This window comes from Phyllopteryx taeniolatus, chromosome 7 (genome assembly GCF_024500385.1).
Source record: "Phyllopteryx taeniolatus isolate TA_2022b chromosome 7, UOR_Ptae_1.2, whole genome shotgun sequence".
Taxonomy (NCBI): domain Eukaryota; kingdom Metazoa; phylum Chordata; class Actinopteri; order Syngnathiformes; family Syngnathidae; genus Phyllopteryx; species Phyllopteryx taeniolatus.
Genome location: NC_084508.1, coordinates 15,992,943 through 16,013,677, shown reverse-complemented (window position 1 = coordinate 16,013,677; position 20,735 = coordinate 15,992,943). Strand labels below are relative to the sequence as shown.

Genomic DNA, 20,735 nt, shown 5'->3' with positions numbered 1-20,735 from the left:
TAAGAGTCTTCAAGAGTCTTCAATTAACCTACCACGCATGTTTTGGGGATGTTGGTACCGGAGTACCCGGAAAAAATCAAACGCAGAGAGTGGATGAATGCTTGCTGGGGCAGACGAAGCTTGTTCGTGAGGCTCTCCGGAAAGAGCCGAAGCTAACTAACACAATGACGTGATCAACGAGCGCCGCCAGTTTGATGCTTTTAGCTTCACATTAATATGACGCAAAACTCTCACCATTCCAACGAGAAGGTAATGTATACGAATGTTTCTTTTATGCGGGTTATCAATCGTTAACCGTTGCACAGTAATATTTTGAACTTCCAACTCAAAACTTCCTCTTTGTCCTCCGACGCCTCGTCTCTGTTTTGGCTGAAGCTAGCTACCCGTTAGCGTCAGGATAGCGACTAACTTTAAAAGTCCACAAAACGACTTACTAGCGCAAGCGTACAGAAATCTAAATCCTGACAAATGTATTGATATTGGACAACCGCCTTTACGTGGTACTTTTAATTTGGTTTACGTCCTTCATGGTTTGTCCAGTGATTTTAGATTAGCAGGAGCTATGACGGGGTATTGATCACTGTTGGTAAATTATTAAATGATGACAATGTTTTTTTAGACTTACAATACAGCTGTCTTGTGGTAAAGTAGATGTATTTTCGTAAATTCCACTTTAGTATCCATCGCTCACATTCCCCAAATGTCAAATCTGTCATACTCAACAAAGTACAATACTTCGCATAGATGAATGCAACGAACATGATATAATTTAGTTCATTATCAGTTGTCATGGTGTGAATTTGAGTGCGAATGGTTGTTTGTTTATATGTGCCCTGCAATTGGCTGGCAAACAGTTTAGGGTGTACCCCGCCTCTCGCCCGAAGATAGCTGGGATAGGCTCCAGCACGCCCGCGACCCTAGTGAGGAGAAGCAAAACGGCAAATGAATGAATGAATCAATCAATCAATTGTCATTTCAAGTTCCTGCATAACCACACAAATGTACAAATTTCACTAGTAATTGTAAGGGCATTATCGTGTCATTACATTATATTGCACTGAGAGCTGTACTTCTATCGTTAGACATTTGTTGTCTATATTTGAGGTTTCTAGGCTCTCTGGGCCAATTGCACAGTTGTTGTTTGTCTGGTTCACATTTTTAACTTTTTTTTTTTTTTTATCTTATTAGGACTCGATGGTGGACTGATCCTCATCCCAGTCATAATATATAACTGCAACTGAGCCACACTCAATACCATCAAGTTTCTACTGCTATAACCTGTAACATTAGGGAAAGCCAGAGGACAACTACTATTCTTGATTTGAGGCCAGTTTAAAAAAAAACAAACAAAAAAAAATACAGACCTAAGAACGTTCCCCACCACGTGGATAAAAAGAGCAGAAGGGAAGAGGGGATCAGTGTTTGAAGTGGTCTCTTGGGGATGGGGTTAAATTATCAGAGGAGGACGTCATGGTTCACAGCAACTCTGCTTCCCCAATGAAAACATCCCTTCCGCCTAATGTAACAGAGGCTGCACCTCCTGAGAAAGCAGCAACTCCTCCAGTGCTGCCTCTTAGAGACACTTCTGATGAGGACTCATCTCATATTCCACCTAAACTCCTGGCCTCAGATGTTACCTCCATTTCAGATGTCTCCCAGCCCATTACTCAATCGCATGACAAAGCTGGGTCACCAGTTATAACCCCTAAAATAGCATCTCAAATTAACTCAAGCCCAACGTCAGACTGGTCTTCTACACAGACAACAACCCCCACTCAAGGTACAATTAATGGCCGCACATCAGGCCGAAAGAGGACTCCCAAGACGTGTGACTGTTGCGGCCCCAAGAGAAGGGGGCATGATGTCAGAACTCCAGGCAGAGCGAGAGGGAGAGGAAAGGGACGAGGCAGAGGAAGAGGCACTGGAAGAAACATCCATGACACCCCACAACAGAAAAGCGGGGACAAGCTCATGAGAATAATTGACTTTGACTTGACAGAGGATGAGTTGGCGGAAGTGGAGGATGAAAATGACATGCATGAGGGTATGAAGGTATCAAATCCACCGTCAGAGTCAATAGCTCCTTCACGTGTCTGTGTTTCTTTACTGGATGGGGATGTCTTGGAAAGCGGTCAGATATGTTTCCCAGAAATGACAATGCCAGCTACGAAGCAAACGGTAATTGGACTTAAACAAGGTGTTGAAAATGCCGTTATTGTCAATTCTAAAAATGCCCAAACCCTGTCAGTGTTGGTGTCGCATGAGGAGCATATGAACTGTACATTGGATGCATCACAGATGGAAAATGGAGATTCAGTTATTTTGTCTGAAACAGAACCTGAAAACGAGACACTTGAGGACAAAAGTAGCATGAGTGAACCAAGAAATGGAACACTTGGCTCATCAGGAGAGTCAGCCTCCCCTTCAAAGCCAGGAAGTCCTCAGAACCACGACTCAGAGATGCATGTAGTACTCGATTGTGACAGAACGGACCCATTGTCTATAGGTCTGTCACCTACTCTGTCCAATGGGAATGCCATATCACCCGCAGACCACAATCCCAGGTCCACACCCATGGAAACAGATAGCGAAAATCCAGCTATTGTTTCTTCTCATTTTCCTATTTCAGTATGCAGTACACAGTACTGCTGCGCACTAAGAGACCACATGTTGTACTGTCACCCCGGAACTTGGGAGGAAGAGGAAAAGCCTATTAAGAATCTGTCAGAAGAAACAAAAGTACAAGAGATGGAAGGAGACACACAAAGTGATGATAGCCTGGAGAGACTTATTAATCTGGTCCATGGTAAGATTTTGTTCATACGCAGTAGTCCTCTCGTTTAGGTATACCGTATTTAATTAAAACAATTATAATCTAAAGTCCATAATGATAACAACAGTAATAAACCAAAAAATATGAATGCAGTGATGTGTAAAAAGTGTTTGCCCCTTCCTGATTTTTTTGTTTTTGTTTTTTTTTGTTTTTTGCATGTTTTTCACACTTAAATGTTTCCCATAATCAAACACATTTATTTATATAGGAATTGCAGAATTGTTGTAATTCAACCACATTGGAGGGTTTTTGAGCATGCCATAGCATCTCAATAGGATTCAGGTCAGGACTTTGACTAGGCCATGGTTCCATGTATCACATCAAGTCTTCCAGGTTCTGAAGCAGCAAAACATCCCTCGACCATCACACTACCACCACCATATATTACTGTTGGTCTGTTCTTTTTCCAAAATCCGGTGTTACTTTTACGCCAGATGTAATAGGACCACAGAGTATTTTCCCCAAATGTCTTGGGGATCATCAAGATGTCTTGTGGCAAAATTGGGATGAGCCTTAGTGCTCTTTTTGCTCAGCGGTGGTTTTCATCTTGGAACTCTGCCATGCGGCCATTTTTGCCGCGTCTCATGGTGGAGTCATGAACACTGACTTTAACTGAGGCGAGTGAGGCCTGCAGTTCTTTGGATGTTGTTGTGTGGTCTTTTGTGACCTCTTGGATGAGTCGTCACTGCGCTCTTGGGGTCATTTTGGTCGGCCGCCCGCTCCTGGGAAGGTTCAGCACTGTTCTATGTTTTCGCCGTTTGTGGATAATGGCTCTCACTGTGGTTCACTGGAGTTCCAAAGCTTTAGAAATGGCTTTATAACCTTTTCCACACTGACAGATCTCAATTACTTGCTTTCTCTTTTGTTCTTGGATTTCTTTAGATGTCAGCATGATGTCTATTTTTTTTAGGATCGTTTGGTCTACTTCACTTTGTCAGCCAGGTCCTATTAAAGTGATTTCTTGATGGAGAACAAGTGTGGCAGTATCAGGCCTGGGTGTGGCCAGAGAAATTGAACTGAGGTATGATAAACCGCAGTTAAATTATGTTTTAACAGGGGGGGGCAATCACTTTTTCACACAGGAGCGTGTAGGTTTGGATTTTTTTTTCTACGTTAATAATAAAATCCTTTAAATACTGCATTTTGTGTTTACTTGTTGTCTTTAACTAATATTTAAATTTGTTTGACAATGGAAACATTTACGTGACAAACATGCAAAAAAAAAAAAACTCATGAAGGGGTCAAAACACTTTTTCACCACTGTATGTACTGTGAACCACCTGAAAAACTGAAGTGGAATTTACCTTATTAATGTAGTTTTGATGTGGTTTTTGAATATTGGAGTTTTAGCTGAAAAAAAGTGATCTATAGAAAAATGAAACTAAAAACAGTCTGATATTTCTCCTTGGTGACATCATTCCCAACACAAAGTTAAAAAAAAAAAAAAAAAAAAAAAAAAAAGTTGGCTGTCAATGCCCAAATCTGTTAAGGCGTTTTTTGTGCTCACTGATAAAATTAGGTTATCAGTTTTTTAAAGCGGTGGTGGTGGTGTTTTCACAAAAAGCCTCACAGAAATATAACACTAACAATGGTCAGTGTGAGTCAGGTATTGGTAGATCTGTGTAGATTGCTGCACTATAAAAGTGCACATGCATTTGAATTGTAAGCATTGAATTGAATCTGTCATCACGTTCTCAAATCAGATCAATAAATGGAAACCTCTAATATTGTGACAATGCTGTCTTTAAAATTTTAGAGTTTTTGGAGAGCTTCTACATAAAATATGGCAGTTTCATTCCCCTCAGTGAGACAGATGTCCTTGAATACCTGAAGATGAACGGCAACTGCAACGACTTCAGCAACACGTTAGTGCATGTGCAAACAGCATACAGTTTTGTTTGATATGTTTAATGCAATCATGTGCAATGCTTATATATTAATATTTTTGTTTTAGGGGATTAAATATCCAAAAGGAGATGGCGCGCTATAAGGCAGCACTAGCCTCTGCACCTGTTGCTGGCTTTATGGTCATGTATAACAAGCATACGTTGAGCCTGGAGGATCTTGCCACGCTGGAGGAACAGAACTGGATAAATGACCAGGTAAGGGAAAGTGGAACTGTACGTTGAGATGGCTAATATTGTAAAAGCAATGGGTTGGGACATTTAGTAGAGATTTATTCTGCCTTATATATTTTGGTATTGTTAACCAATAATGTGTGACTGGAATGCTACCGTAAACACTACTTATTATCCATGCATGCACAGGTCAGAAGGCCACACACAAATCTATGCTTTTGCTGTGTGGTTTTCAGTCATAGAGGTAGTAAGCCTGTGTGGGGAGACTTACTCTGGGGCAACAACGTTTTATGCAGCTCTCTGCTAACACCATGTTTTCTGGAAAACAGGTGACATCAAAATAATAGGAAAACAGCTAATGTCTTGGGAACGCTGTCTTGAAATAAACAATATGAGGTGGAACTAGGCTTTCTGATTCCCTCACAAAAGAGCAGATGTACAGTACAACTATAGCTCAAGTAAATATAACTTGAAGTTAATGGATGACATTCTGGCTCAATGTGGTTATGCAGTGTCAATGTTGTCAATACACCATCATGGTTCCATCGCATGCTGTCACTGTCCTTAGTTCACATTTTCCCTTGACTACGTGGCACACTTCACACATTTTGTCAGTATAGCCCATCTGACTTGTGGATTAAGTGCTGGTCACATGTAGGTTGGTTTGCTTTACCCCAAGTTATCATATTGTTAAAATACATATAGTGGATATAAAGAGGATATAACCGGTATAATTTAATAGAAACAACAAACTGAAATTGTTTAGGCGCAGAGTTAAAATTGAAACTATGATACTGTAATGTGGTGCACAACCTCTTAATTGTGGATGTGGCAGTGTACAGACCTGACAAATCACATTTAAACCCATGTTAAATAGTCACTACACACCTGCAATCATTTAAAGTGACTGATTAACCCCAAATAAAATTAGGCTGAGCCGTAGTCTGCAGAGAGATTCCAAAGCATCAGAGGGATGTCATTATTAAAATTTAATTGTACCGTCCTGCCACTGTGATAATGCATAGTGTACCCCCACTATTTGCGAGGGATTGTCACCGAGCCCTGCCATAAATAGCAAAAATCAGCGAATAATTGATGCTCTCCTTAAATGTTTGTATTTGGCTGTAGGGGCCACAAGCTGGTGGCAAAGCACTACTTACAGTATGTCCAAATTAAAATCCTCAACTCACTTCAACAAACTTTCTTGGCACCAAGATGCCACAGCGACTACCGGAGAATAGGCTCCAAAAACAATTCAGCGACTATGGCAATTTGCAAATGCCGAACCACAAATGTGCGGAGGTTCACTGTACTACGTAGAGACAGTTATATAATATTTTACACTACTTCTTTTTGTTTCATCTTGTTTAGATTATCAACACGTATGGAGACTTGATTATGGAAGCAGCTCAGCATAATGTAAGTAGTGATATCTTTAAATGTGAAGTCAAAGCTTAGAAGAATCCAAATTGTACTTTAAAAATGTAGTAATTATTACTAAATTATAATTAGAAATTAGAATATCATTAACAAATAGGATATTGCCGCAACATTATACTATACTGTTACCAGTACTTATTTATTTCAGTTTAATGGTTTTGTTTCCCCTTCTAGGTTCATTTTTTCAATAGTTTCTTCCACAAGCAGTTGGATGCCAAGGGCTACGAAGGTGTAAAAAGATGGACCAAAAAAGTAAGGAGACTGATGATTTAGTTTAGTCCTAACGCTGTCAATATTTTTTGGTAGTTAATATTCCCATGTTTATGTGTTTTTAATTTTGTGGAATAATTTCAGGTGGATTTGTTCTCCAAGTGGCTCCTGCTAATTCCCATCCACTTGGAAATCCATTGGTCTCTCGTCACTGTGAACATGGCAACTAAGACCATCAATTACTTTGACAGCCAGGGCATCGTCTTCCGACACACTGCAGATGTGAGTGACGTGATATCTTTTGCACCATGAACAAAATAATTTCTCACCTTTCATACAGGCAGATGGCTGTTGTTTCTGTAACAAAACCCATTCAAATACAACTCTTGCGATTGTGATCATGAATATTTTAGCCAGTTCATTTGGAGTTAGGCATCACTGGCAAGCTAGCCTTTGCTCATGAGCTGGTGTTTATTCAACAATATGAAGTTGGTGGATGACTTTGTCAATCCATTGTTGTTGTTATTCCTCACAATGTGCTTGTTGTGACTGCTGTGGATGGTTTATGTTTAAGAGAAAATGTGTGTGTGGTCCTTTGTTAGAACATAATGAAGTACCTTCAGTCAGAAGCTCAAGAGAAGAAACAAACTAATTTCCTGAAAGGTTGGAAGATTGCGATCAACAAGGTAACCAGTTAATTTGTATAATATATATATATTTTTTTTAAGTACAGTATATGTAAATTGTCAGTGGGGGCATATGCAATTTTATCTAATCATAGGGTGCCACATTGGGTAGGGCATCAAAATAAATGCACATTAATATTCTTTTGTGGTAACTGGGACTCCTTGATTCCTCAGGGCATTCCTCAGCAGAAAAATGACAGTGACTGTGGTGTTTTTGTCCTTGAGGTGAGACATTATTTTTATCGGTCCATTTTAACTTGTGCCTTCTCCCGTATGTGTTTCATGTTAATTTCATTGCCTTCATCTGTCTTCTGTCCTGATGAACTGACATGTAAAATAGGCATGTGAGTCCAATAGTTTAAATGCTTCAATATGGCATCCTAACTCAATAACACAGGTCATTTGACTATGTCTCCTTGTCTTTCTGCATCTGCTAGTATTGCCGATGTCTCTCGGTGAAGAAACCTCTGCTCTTCAGTCAGGACGACATGCCTCGCATTCGCAAACGAATCTATAAGGAGCTGTGTGACCGACACCTCAACTCTTAAATGATTGAACAATGGCCGCCTCAGATCACAAGACTGCTTGCCTGTTTACATGCAGGTCTGCAAGCTTGTCAGACAGATCTTATTTTACTGAACATCTGTTACATAAGGTTCACAAACAACTGGGCTATCTGCTTTCCAATGAGCAGCAGATTTCTTTGTTGACTAGGAAAGAACTACTGACATGGCCTCCTACTGATGCTGGACTCCTATGCTTCACGTTGCCTTTTTGCTTTTAGCATGGCCAGTTGATTTGAACTGGCCACTCTTGAGGACAGGCGGGATGTCTTCCTTGGACACATGCAGGCACTCAAACTGCTTCGACCAAATAGAGTGGCCATTTTAAACATAATGATTCTTAAAGAGCGTGTTTTATGCAGGACTTTGACAGCAGCACCTCATATGTTTGTGTTATCATATGTTCGTGTTATCTGACGATGTATATCAAGAGAAAAAGTGTGATTCAGTGGACCAACTGTTCACCTAAAACTTGAAGATGTGAGTTGGCTTCTCTTTTTTGGACTGCTAATATTTGCACGGATATTGAAAATTTCTACTTTGAAGAATTTAGAATAACAAGCGAATGTACTACCTGTGTACTCTTGCTTTCTGCTCTGTGATTTAGTATCATACAAGCTAATGGCTCATGTTAGTTATGGCGCAAAACAAGGGTACAGAGTTGACTTTGTTTTGAGTATCAGGTCTTTGTCCCGTGACACCAAATCATTTCTTCTTGAAATTCCATTTTTTTTCACCATATTATGCTATTATTTACCAGATTGTTTCGCTATACTAGTTAAACCGTGATTTGAAAAACATTTAAGTGTGTCCATCCATTTGAACTAATATATACTTTCTCATGATTGTTAGATGTGCAAATAAAGCTGCTGATGTGAAGGCCACAGTTGTAGGTGTTAGCCAAGCAGACATATTGTATTAGAAGACATTTTGATGCAGGTACAGAAAGACTTTCTTAGTTACCTGTTATTGGAAAAAACAAGTGGACCGTTTATTCGTTCCCAAGCGTCCTTTCCATCTTGCGTTTGCTGTTGTATCCCCTCGTGGATTTAGACTTTATAGTACTTTAACTACTGTAAATGCTTGCTTTGGTTAAATGCCACAAGGGAATCTTTACTGTTTTTTTTTGTTTTATTTTTTTTAATCCAAGACTGCTGCCAACATGATGTTTTTCTCTTTGTATTGCTCTTATATGTCTTTGATAAGGTAACATTGAGGCAACAACATGCAGTGACTGGATTGATTGTTTTACCTGTACTTGAACTCATAACAACCTATAGTCCCCGAGTATTTACCCTCCAGGTAAATACTCAACCGTAGTTTGTGAATTCTTTTTTTTTTTTTTTTTTTAACCAATATTTTATCAGTCATCTGACCTTAAAGACAATTCTTTGTGTCTATTATCATTTCGGTTTCTGTATTGTGTTAATGCTGAGTCAAGCTTTTACTAAAGGGCCCCTGGCCTGGTACTGGTCCGCGGCCCGGTGGCTGTAGTACATTCACAGTATTGAAATGATTGTATCATATTAACTGGATTGTAATAGCTTTCAGATGTTGCACACGCAGGCATTCTTCGATATCCTGGCACTTTCTCCGGTCGGCCACATTGTTTCCAATCCTCAATTCATGTTTCCAATTGTAATTTTTATGAGGGCCGTAATTCTGAGCATTCTTCTCAAGCCTTTTATTTTACTGCACTACAAACTGCGACCAGGAGAGGTAGCTCTATATCAGGATTTAGCATTAGCTCTTTGAGAAGACTTGTTGTTTTCCCTAAAAGAACTCATCCAGACCAGAGACACCTCATGATGTTTGTTCTCGACCTGTGGCTGCTGAACAAACTAGTACGCAAAGAAATTAAAAAATATTGACATCACTATTTTTACATCAACCTACAAAGTAGATGACCTTTAAGAATATAGGTGTACAGGGGTTATGATAATCATATATTCCCAGAATGTTTCAACATCACAGAAGTGGGCTTAAACAGTGCAGAAGTTGATGGCATTCCCTGGGTTAGGGTTTAGGGTTTAGGGTTAGGGTTAGTCCAAGTCCACTGCTTCTAAACAGTAGTCTTGGATCTAAACTAAAACGAGTAGTGCACGAAAAAAGTCAAGAGAACCAAAATCTTTGTATTATTCTTTATGGTATGCATATTTATATTGTACACAGTTACTTAGCTATGACTAAGAAACTATCATATTTAATTGGTTTAAGAATATGATCGAAGCTCCTCCATTATACGCGGGTGAAGAAGCACACATAAGAGCGATAGCTAAATGACTTTATCTTACCCACCAAATCAAATTCAGCTCTGCACAGGCAGGTTTAAGGGCTGCTAAGCTCTTGTATTTTATTTCTTGAAAGTGTGGGTGGGTGGGGGTATAATAAGATAAACACATGGGGGAATGGGAAAAATGGTAAATGTTGCACTTGAAATTGCTACTGTCATTTCTTTTCATCCCTTTTGTCTCTTTTGGCCCATTAAGTCTCTTCTGGTTGATGCCAAGCATCGGTTTTAGCTCAATTGCCCCATGTTGTGTTCTTGGTCTGAGTATCAAAGAGTAGTAGTAGCAGTAGTTCGTACCATAGGTTCGTCTTTAGACTAGCTATATGATAGTCTGGCCTTTGCTGAGGGGGAGTCAGTTTCAAATCTGTGGGATTAGTTTTGTGTGTACTGGGATTTAGGAAGGCGTGTGGTTTTCATCTTGACTCTGCAACAGTAATTCTCAAGAATGTGTGGAGCCTAAACTGCAGCTATTTTTCAGTGTCTGAACATTGGTTGCCTTCAGTATTTACAAAAGTGAGCAGCAATCAGTCCATTTTTTTTGTGACAGCGGCTCTGGTAAAACTTTGTTCTGTGACCTAGATTATTATTTTTTTTTCGTGCTGAACGACATCATCCAAGTGGAAATCACACAAAAGTAGAATTGTTGCATCTTGTCGTTGGATGATTATTTTCTCCAGGTGTGTTTGAAAGACTGACTACCACCATATATAATACTGTCACATGAGTCATCCAGCTCCACTGCTCCTTGCTAGTCTATTACAACGAACCCCAATGAAAACACGAGATCTTATTGAAACTGAATGTTCAGAGACCCAGAGTGAGAAAATAAAAAAATTATTTGAGTTGGGTACAGACAGCAGCGGAGAAAAGGATTAAGACATTTTTGGACAAGTGGTAGTAGGCTACCCAGAAAAATTGCATGCCAATGAACTCCTGTCTGTAGATATTGCCTGCATATAATTTATTAATTGGTGCATCTGTACTGGAATTATACTTTCTTTTTATGACCAGTTTTTGATGCAATAAGCCTTAAACTTTTACAGTACTGAAGGTCTTGAGTCATTACAGGGCATCCTTCTCATTTTATTCCCTATAAATTACTATTTCCCTCATAGCCATGTCAGAATAATCCCTATTACATGAACCAAGGACCTATTATGGAACTATAGTGAGACCTTTGACTGTTACAATCACATCCAGACTATCCTCACTGTTCATAAGAAGGTTAATAACCGTTCTCGTACGGCATTTAAGGGACACAGAACTCAGAATGAAGTAATAATTCCATCTAGGCATCAATGATTGGGAGATTTTAAAAGTGCAAAAAATTGTGGAATTGAAACTGAGTCAGGGAGTTTGTCACATAATCTCTGTGCCTGCTTCTTCTGACTCACACATGCTCTTCATCCAGCTAGTGGTCTTACTCGTCCTCTTGTACTGCGTTTGTTTTGAATGTCTGTTTTTGTTTTTTTACCTTTTTTCTGTGTTTAAGTTCCTACCGGGTTTGGAGCTCAGTCTGGTGCTCAGATGTTGCCTGCTATGTTTGAGCATTTTGAAAATACTAGGGATAGGCAAAATAAGTGATTAGTTGATTGATTGGTTGTTGAGAACTATTTTAATTGTTTCCGGTTCATTGCTGATGAATGCATCTGGAAGAAATTGAGGCAAAAATGGTGCAATATTTAGCTGCAACTAGCTACTAAATAAGTTTCAATGAGCTTGATCAACATAACTTCAGTTCGGCCTTACAGCCATACAGACCGACAATATGGTCCTACAAAGATCCACAGCCACTTTCTGGCTATGCAGTCTGAAACACTATCATGCAGATGCACCCATATCCCCCGTGGGTGAGACATAATTATGTCAAAACCAAATGGTAAGCTGAGCTGCATTCGGTTTTGCTGGACGGACTGATTAGCATTAGCTAACAGCGCTAACTTCTATTAATAGGCACATGTTTGATTGCTCAGTAAAGTTAGTGGTACCTTGTTTAAGTTCAATTCATTCAGTGACCAAACTTGTAACTCAATTTACTTGTATATCAATTACATTTTCTCAATTGAAATTAATTGAAATTTCATTAATCGATTCCATATTCCAAAAAGGGACACTTTTTGTTTTTGTTTTTTTAATAGATGAAAACTATCACTGTACTATATGAAAACAATAAAAGAAAACAAAGAATTCAACTGCGTTTATAAAGTGTAATTACTGTACATATTGTAGTATTCGTGTGTGGGATGAGTGCCATGGAAGGGGTGTGGCCTAGTGAGTGACGTCAGGGGCTGGAGTCGGGTTGACCAGTTAGACTGCTGTGTGAGCATTTGGGCGTGACTTGTGGCCTACAGCAGCTTGTTATGAGTTGTCTTATTTTGAATGTGTGTGCTTGCCTATTTGTCCCATTCAATAAATGGCTGAAAGTGCATCAGCAAGTTAAGCTAGTTGCAAGACTCAGGTTACAACCCATTCATCATGGTAACGGAAGCCAGACTTGCTGTTGGCCCAGCAGTATATTGGGTGGGGTATACAGTTGCTTGCACGAGACAAGGCTGGCCACTAAAAACGGGATACAATTTAGTGAAACAAGCAATATGGTGTGTAAAGTTTGCAATGAATTCTTGATCCTTTGGGTATTTCCATGAAAGCATGTCACAGACTTCTAAATTGTGAATAATGCATAATATGTCTCCTCGAATTGCGGTATGGCGAAATATAGCATTTCTAGGCCTATTTGGTTAATATGCAAGGCTCTTGTCCAGACCCAGTGACACGTACGTTCCTAGAAATGATGGCATTATAGTGCAGTTTTTTGTTTTGTTTTTTTGCAATTGTTTTCCAAATTTTCACGAGGAATTTGGCTTTATTCATCATGATCGGAGCAATGAAAACCATTACTTTTGAACTGCAAATCACCAGGTCTACCCAAATATGATTCATGATCAATCAGTGATTCATCCATTCAATCAGTAAAGTCAATCTTTCTGCTATTTCTCCTGAAAATCACGATGCAGGTCTCAGTATGTAATCAGCTCTTTCCTCCTTCACATCAACGACACCAAGTATTTTTATACAGAGCGCTGATTTGATAGTTTATCTGTCATCATTGAAATACGTGAATCCCAACTATTTTGGCATATTCGCTGGGATGTGTCAGCTGCCGACCCCACATCCTCATCGGAGCTGACTGTTTTGTAACAGATGGACATCTTAATCTTCCTCATCCCCCTCACCACAGCAACACTTCTGTCCTAATAATATGTCATCTCAGCTGTTGACTAGCAGTAGAAAACCAACACAAGCATTCATTTGACAATGAAAAACATTGTATTGTCGGGGATATGTATGCAATCAAGCAGTGAGTGCCTGCCATCAATGCCATAAGATGTGATTGCTGATTTGACCCTACTTCCTCCTCTCCCCAAATATAGCGCAATCAGTGAACACCACATGGCATTGGCTCATCTCCTTCCTCATCACCATGACAATAGCGTTTCCCTGAATGAAAACAAAGCTAAATGTTCCTGACAGTCTTCTGGGGTCCCTTCAACGGGTAGCTGTTTGTTCCTGCTGAAACACACAAATTACAAACAAGGTGCTTGAGGCTACGCTCATTAAACCGCACTACTTTTTGATCATTTCTGCGCATCCGCTAATCCAGAATATCCCATTTATTTACCTTTTGAAGTCTTAACACTCCTGATGCCCTTAAATATTTTTTTTCCAACTTGAAAATTCATGACTTTTCCTGAAGTGACACCCACATGTAGAAAAAGGGAGGGCGTGAAGGCCTGGCATCTATATAAGAGGAAAAATAAAATTGCTTATGTGCTTTGGCTCCAGATTTGATTGTAATCCCGTTAAATGAAGATTGCGTAGTGGTGCCAATTCATGTTTATGAAAGGAACTTTATTTTAGTTTTATTTTTGTACTGCAAGACTAGACACATCACAATTAGGGCTCTCCAGGTGTACAGTGAAAGGCGGTGGCGGGCAGTGCATTTGGAGACCTGGGCCTTCAGTGGTGACTTTAGTGATCTAATCCACGCCTTAATACCACCATCACATCAAAATTTTACAAAATAATATACAAAAACGTAAGTGCTGAATAAATCCTTTGTCGGGTTGAAACAAGCCAGCCAACAGCGGTGTTGGCCAACCTATCCTCACAATGTCCACTTTTTCTTGAAAAGTATGCCTTAAAAATGAATTTTTGATGTCTTAATAATGTCCATCACACACTGTGCATGTCCCAGGATGATTGAGCTCAACCAATCAGAGGACAGAAAAATGGCGATTTCACTCTAAGTCTTCGTGGAGGCTGTTTGTGACCGTTTACTCGGCCAAATATAACCAGCAGCAGTGCTTTTTCTGATAGGAAAATCTTTGAAAGTCACGTTTTGCTTTAAGCAATAGATGAAACTGCACAATAAATTTCAGAATCCAGAATACTTCATTGATCGCTGAGGGGTAATTGCATCCTGATAGCTGCCTGTGCTTGCTCTCCACAAATGGAGTGCTAGTCATCGTTGTGTTGACCTTCAACAGAGTTAAAACATGCTCCATTCTGTTGCCTCACTTAGGGAACTGGGACAACAACATTAAACAATTAGCACCGACCAAGCGCAGGAGTGTGTGAGTGTGCGTGTGTGTGCGTGTGTGTTGAGCTGCATCAGCCCGGCCCTATGGGTTTCAAGGTCAATCTAATCTTAACTGCTCGATGTGTAAATAATGTGATGACGTGTCTGTCTTGTGTCATGTGGTGCTTTTGATTCTAAGTTGCATGTTTGAATTGAATATCAAGGAGGAAGGACATTTTTTTGCCTTGAAGTTGTAAAGATGTTTCTCCATACAGATGGAGATTCTCTCATCACTTATATGGCAACAGATGGGAAATACATTTCACACTTGAGAGCTGAAGGTAAATCATCATTGTCAGTGTGATAATGATAACGAGTGGAGAATGATTTGCTCTTCAAAATGGAACAAAATGTAATAGTAGAGGATAATGACGTTATTTGGGTTTGATTCACGTATGTATGAGCTCATACACGTTGGGTTGTTTCATGTAAATTGAACAAAAAGCATGCTGCTCTTTGGTCTTGAGGAGATGCTGAACTCCATTTTGGACTGATTTCTGTGTGTATGCCTGTTTTTGTGTGTCCGTTCACACATGAGGCACTTCTTAATCACAGCTGAGTCGCTTAAACCTCAATCTCAAATCTTGGCTGTCTTGCCAAATGGCACAGGTTTATATTGCAAATGTCCCCATTGTGTGACGATAAAGGTTAGCTTATCTTATACCATACAGATGCAAAGGTAACATGCACACAATTTCAGGCAAGTTTGGCACAAACACAAAATTAAGACGAAAACACCATCTTGTCATTTTGCTCGTCATGTATGTGAGCGCTGATGTCAAAAAATGTAGCTTGTGGATACCTGTTATAAATGCCTTTTTTTTTAAAAAAAAAATTAAATCAGCACTGCCAAAGTAATTTCGAAGATCCGTGAATGATGGGAGGGCTTATTATTCACAGCCCCTGATTCATACTCGGCTTCACTTTTAGACCTGTAGCTCCTCATTAGCCAAGAGAATCTGTTTTCAATTGGGGTAGAACATAGATCGTGCCAAGGCGAAAGAACTGATATTCTAATCTGCGTAGCAATATCTGCGTCTAGCTTTGATATCAGATATAATTACTCCTCGGATGATAAAATCTGATCTTCAGTACATCTCCAGAGACATGTGCAAGGGATTAAAAGAATTGTATGAAAGCATCGGTGCAGTTTGTTTGCCCATATTTTACATTTAAATGTCCTAAATTTGTAATATTATTAGACCTATATAATATTTCTTTCTTTCTTTGTCATTTCACCTGCTTCTTGAACTGAAGAAATCCCAAGCCCGTGGAAAGCAAGTGGTTTAAATTGCTGTGACTTCGCAGACATGGAGACTATGTGAGTGTTTTGTGGACCCAGAGGTGAAAAGAAGATTGCAATTCCTCAGCGTTTCAATCAGAGAACAACAAGACCCACCTCAGGCGCTTTCATTTTATCTTGCTTCTCTTTTAAGTCAAAATAACATTGTATACTTTAAACCTGTATATAGAGACAGAACCAAAAAAAATGGGGATAAAAAATATGACAATTGGTAGAAGTCAAGCGTGACGGTCATAAATATGACTGCAAATGTAGTGCATTTACCAAATGAAGAATATGATTCTTGAATATATAAAAATACTCTATATTTTATGAATACGGCAACAAACATACAACTCCACTGTATGATGCAGGGCAGTTTTACACTATTGCTGACGAGAACCACAATAATAAACATACTATAGTGTAAAATTAATACCGCCTACCTAATTCCACAGTGTCTTTAACTACAACCTTTCTAACACAAAACATTGCAATATTTTTTTCACCACCACTGTATATAGAAATGTTCTAATGTAATGTAATGAAACCTTTATTTCTCCATGAAAGAGTCAGTTTCTTTTTTTTTTTTTTTTTTTTTTTATATAAAGGAGTCAACATCATCTTGAATGGGAAAGCTTCCCTACAATTCATGAAAAGCTTCCCTACAATTCCTCCAGTTAATAAAGACCAGTAAAACTAAACACCGCTCATACAGGAATCATTTTATGTGCGTCCCACGTCCTAGACGCACAAAAATGATCAGGGACTCCAAAAGCATGGTGAATCTGCGTCCACTGACGCACAACATTGTGAAAGACTCAAATGAAGCGGTCTCACATCGCAGTTTGCAGGTCAAAATTCGCATTTGGCGCAACACAAAACACATTGAAAAGCAAAACTGCAAATCAGGTTTACCGCGTAGACACTTGCAAAAAGGGAAGACGGAAGTGGCCTATGTGACACAATGCGCTTACATTACCGATGCGTGGACGAGGAAGTGAAGCGTTCAATTGAGGAGCAGGAAGACAGCGGTTGATGAAGGGAGATCAAGGAAATATTTTTCTCTCTCAATGTTTCTTCATTTTAGTTTGAACATATTGAACACTTCCAAAACTCGTAGTAGTACAAAGAGTAGTTGTCTTATTCCTAGTCAGCTAGCCTAAGCTCATAAATGCACAACCATGAACCGAATGTATTAATATGTCACAAAATGCTTAAATGCTAGCTGTTTAAATGAAGATGCACAAAGGCTCTTAATGCGTTAAAAAAAATAATGCTGCATACTTTTATGCACAATGTGAATTCAAGAAATAAAAACTGTTGGTTATAAAAAAAAAAAGGAAACCACTTAGTCATACGTTATTAAGTGAAATGTCTTATTTTCTCTTTTTTTTATTCAAAATTGCTCTTTAACCAAGCATATATTTTATCCAAATAATCAATTGTTTGATAGAATTTTCAGTACGATAGTCTAGTCCTAAAATATTCTTTAGCTGCAGCCCTACATTCAACTACCCCATTGTCATATTTGTATTGTTTCATAAAATCTTTGCTTTGGGTCCCTGTGTGATTAAGCTACAACAAAATTGCTCCTCAAAATGAAAAAGTTGCTCCTCAAATGAAGAAATGATTAGCAAAACGGCTCCTCAAAGAAAAACAATTATTTTGAGCCGTGTGTGTGTTGCTGAAGTGCTTCAGCAAATCATTATCTACTAAACGTACGCGCCCTGTCTTGGTGCTAGCCAATTAGAAGAACAATAGGGCAGGTTATCGTTTCATAAATACAAATGACACGAGACTTTTTTTTCCCCGGACTTGATACATTTTCATTGTTGTGGTAACAGCCGGCAGTGAGCCACTGGCGGGATGGCTTTGGCTCCGTAGATGCAAACTATTGTTCTTAAATTCAGCACTTTATTTGAACACTACAACTTTCTCTTTTTATTTCCTTGCTTTTATTGTGAAATGCAGCCCTACTTTTATTTAGTAAGTGAGAGAACATTACGCAGCTGTGCTCATATGTTTGATTACCAGGGCAGCATTTGTAAGATGTGTGCAATTCTTTATTATGCTCTAATATCATTATTTCAGTGGCATAAAAAAAAAAAAAAACATAAATGATACTATCGTTTATCTTGAAAGTTTTTGGGAAACTATATTGTTCTAAAAAATGTGCTATTGTGGCAGGCCTAAACACAATATTTTGAGAGAGAGCAAGACCAATGGATAACACAAAAATATTGTACAAACAGTATAAAAGATTAGAGAGTAACAACTGTAATAAAAATCTGCAATATAGCGGGACTGTGAAGCAAGAACTGCGATGTAGCGGAGGATTACTGTGTCTGTATTCCATGATGATAAGTTGCAGGGACTCATTGTTCCAAGGCTAGGACTCATTGTTTCCATGACGTGCGTCCCGGGACTCACATAGTCTCAAGTGTAATATGATCTATGCTCATGTGCAATATATCCAAAATATACTGTGGGAGATGTTGTGACAATGACAAGAGACATTCATGAGTATAATGTAGAGAGAAGGTTTTAGCTCTTTTTCCAAATTATTCTTCACTTTGTTGATTTATGCAGCCCAGTAGAGAATTTCTGCAACATGGGAATGTACTAAGTTATGTACAGTTGAAGGAGGCAGATTTAACTTGTAAATCATGCAAACTGTCCGAGTTATTGAGTTGATAGTTGCTTCTGAAGTACATAGCATGCTATGACTCGGGGCGTGAGAGAGAAACCTTCCCCCCGTGTGTGTTCATCCCAGTGATGGGAAATTACCAAAAATGTATGTTTATTGATTAATTAGGCCACCAAGTGCCACTAAGTGAAAACATTTTTCTTGTGTAGTACATGTAATATAGCCTCCAGTAAAAGGGCGGATATGTTGTTCTTTCATTGAAAATAAAACACCACCAGAAATTATATAAATATTGCACCGTTGCATCCAATTGTATCATCACCACATATTCTTTCAACAGATGTGCCAATGATCATTGCAACTGTTCTGTTTACGTCTATTGTGATATATAATAGGCTGTGATTAAACATCATTATAATACTTCCATTTATGTATTCTTTGGACATTTCAATAACGTGCAATTTCAGAGGGATTGTATTCTTATTACTGAATGGAATAAAACGTTTTGATAAGGCAGCAGTGACGCCATCCTGTCATTTTATGACATTTAATGTATCATAACTACTTCGATGGCCTTTAACAAGACAATAATACAAAATCGTATATTTACAAAAAAGATAATACTTGAAATGCTGTAGCTGTACTTAAAATTGAACGTTTTCACTCCAGCCAACAATAACTCTTTCTTGATAAAGCCACAGCTTAAAATAAAATTCAAAGATCCGTGACGACAAACATTTCACTTGCTTTTCCATCATTTACAGTATAAGCCTCCGAGTAGGTTTGTCTCATGGGTCAGTGTGACCTGCTTTGTGTTAATCATCGCAATAACGACATTAAAAACAAAACAAAACACATATATATTGTAAAATAAAAACAAAAGAAAAAGAGTTTAGAAAGTTTAGAAAAAAAACAACAACAACAACAGTAGTATGTATTTAACTTATGTATTTGTTTCTGTTAACATAATCAATGCAGACAATAATACATTTATTGAAGAAGGAGGTGAAGGGGCGTTACAGTGGATATAAAAAGTCAACACACACCTGTTCAAAGGAAATGGTTTTTGAAAGGAGAAGGGGGGCTGGGGGCAAGGTGAGAGCATAATGTACATTTCTCCCAAGAACTCACGTCTCAAAACACTGTAGTTCAACTTGATGACAGAGAGAGTTCATTATTTTTTTCAATATTGACGAATGAAGGGGAAAAATGGGCTGCAGCAAAAAGGGCACTTTTAATTGAGGGCAAAAGGACAAGTGCCTGAGCACCACCTTGTGGCTATTTGTGCTCGTGCCTGGTATTAACCACTATTAGTATTTGCTATTGTAAATATTGAACATATTTACGATTGTCAACCTGGCACGGTGACCGAGTGGTTAGCACATCCGCCTCTGAATTCAGAGGTTGTGGGTCCGAATCCAGGCTCTGGCCTTCTGTGTGGCGTTTGCTTGTTCTTATTCCACCAGCCGCCACTGGTTATCATGTTTACAGAGGTGGCTAGTAACGGCTACATTTACTCCGTTACATTTACTCGAGTAACATTTTCCATAAACTGTACTTGTCAGAGTACTTTAAATGCACCATGCTTTTTACTTTTACTTGCGTATTTATGTGAAGAAGGATCGATACTTTTACTCCGTTACAATAATCGACATGCCGTTCGCTACTTTTATTTAGTCATTCTTGCGTGTGCGAGTCTATTTTTAGATTCCATCTTTGACTTCCGCATAGGGCCCCGTTGCGCCAATCAAACGGGATCACTAATGTCATTTGACTCCAATTCACCAATCAGACGACACAATGCAGTCACATGACCGCACACCTTCGCGAGCCAATCAAAAGGACTCATTTTGGGGGAAGAAAACAGCCGCGCGACTGTTTATTTTACAGACTCCAAAAAAACAGCAACAGCTTTGTCATGCAGCTCTTAAACTGTGACTGCCCAAACTTGGATATTTCAGTTCACTTCTAACTTGAGAAAACACCTTGCGGTAAGTTGCCGATGTTTCTATTGTTGTTTTGGCAGTGGATATGGCAAAATTAGCACTGTCCCTATGGTGTCGC

The 20,735-nt window shown here is 38.9% G+C and overlaps 1 protein-coding gene across 2 annotated transcripts; it reads left to right on the top strand.

Annotated features, from left to right (window-relative positions):
• The first annotated feature begins 67 nt into the window (after positions 1-67).
• On the top strand, positions 68-12,292 carry LOC133480953 (sentrin-specific protease 5-like). Of its 2 annotated transcripts, none has more exons than XR_009789405.1 (10): positions 68-249; positions 1,189-2,806; positions 4,590-4,698; positions 4,788-4,935; positions 6,283-6,330; positions 6,526-6,603; positions 6,706-6,843; positions 7,136-7,247; positions 7,422-7,472; positions 7,685-7,772. XR_009789405.1 is itself a non-coding variant. In XM_061779742.1 (10 exons), exons 2-10 carry the CDS (start codon positions 1,471-1,473, stop codon positions 7,793-7,795), a joined length of 2,103 nt encoding a protein of 700 aa, XP_061635726.1. In that variant the 5' UTR covers positions 76-249; positions 1,189-1,470; the 3' UTR covers positions 7,796-12,292. The 2 variants fall into 2 exon arrangements, 1 of the variants encoding a protein (XP_061635726.1); XM_061779742.1 differs by having other exon boundaries at positions 76-249; positions 7,164-7,247; positions 7,685-12,292.
• Positions 12,293-20,735: the final 8,443 nt, after the last annotated feature.

Coding starts and splice junctions, on each gene's coding strand:
- LOC133480953 (XM_061779742.1), top strand. CDS start 1,471: ATGGTTCACAGCAACTCTGCTTCCCCAATGAAAACATCCCTTCCGCCT. Junction 4,936..6,282: donor AGAACTGGATAAATGACCAG/GTAAGGGAAAGT, acceptor CATCTTGTTTAG/ATTATCAACACGTATGGAGA. Junction 7,473..7,684: donor GTGGTGTTTTTGTCCTTGAG/GTGAGACATTAT, acceptor TGCATCTGCTAG/TATTGCCGATGTCTCTCGGT.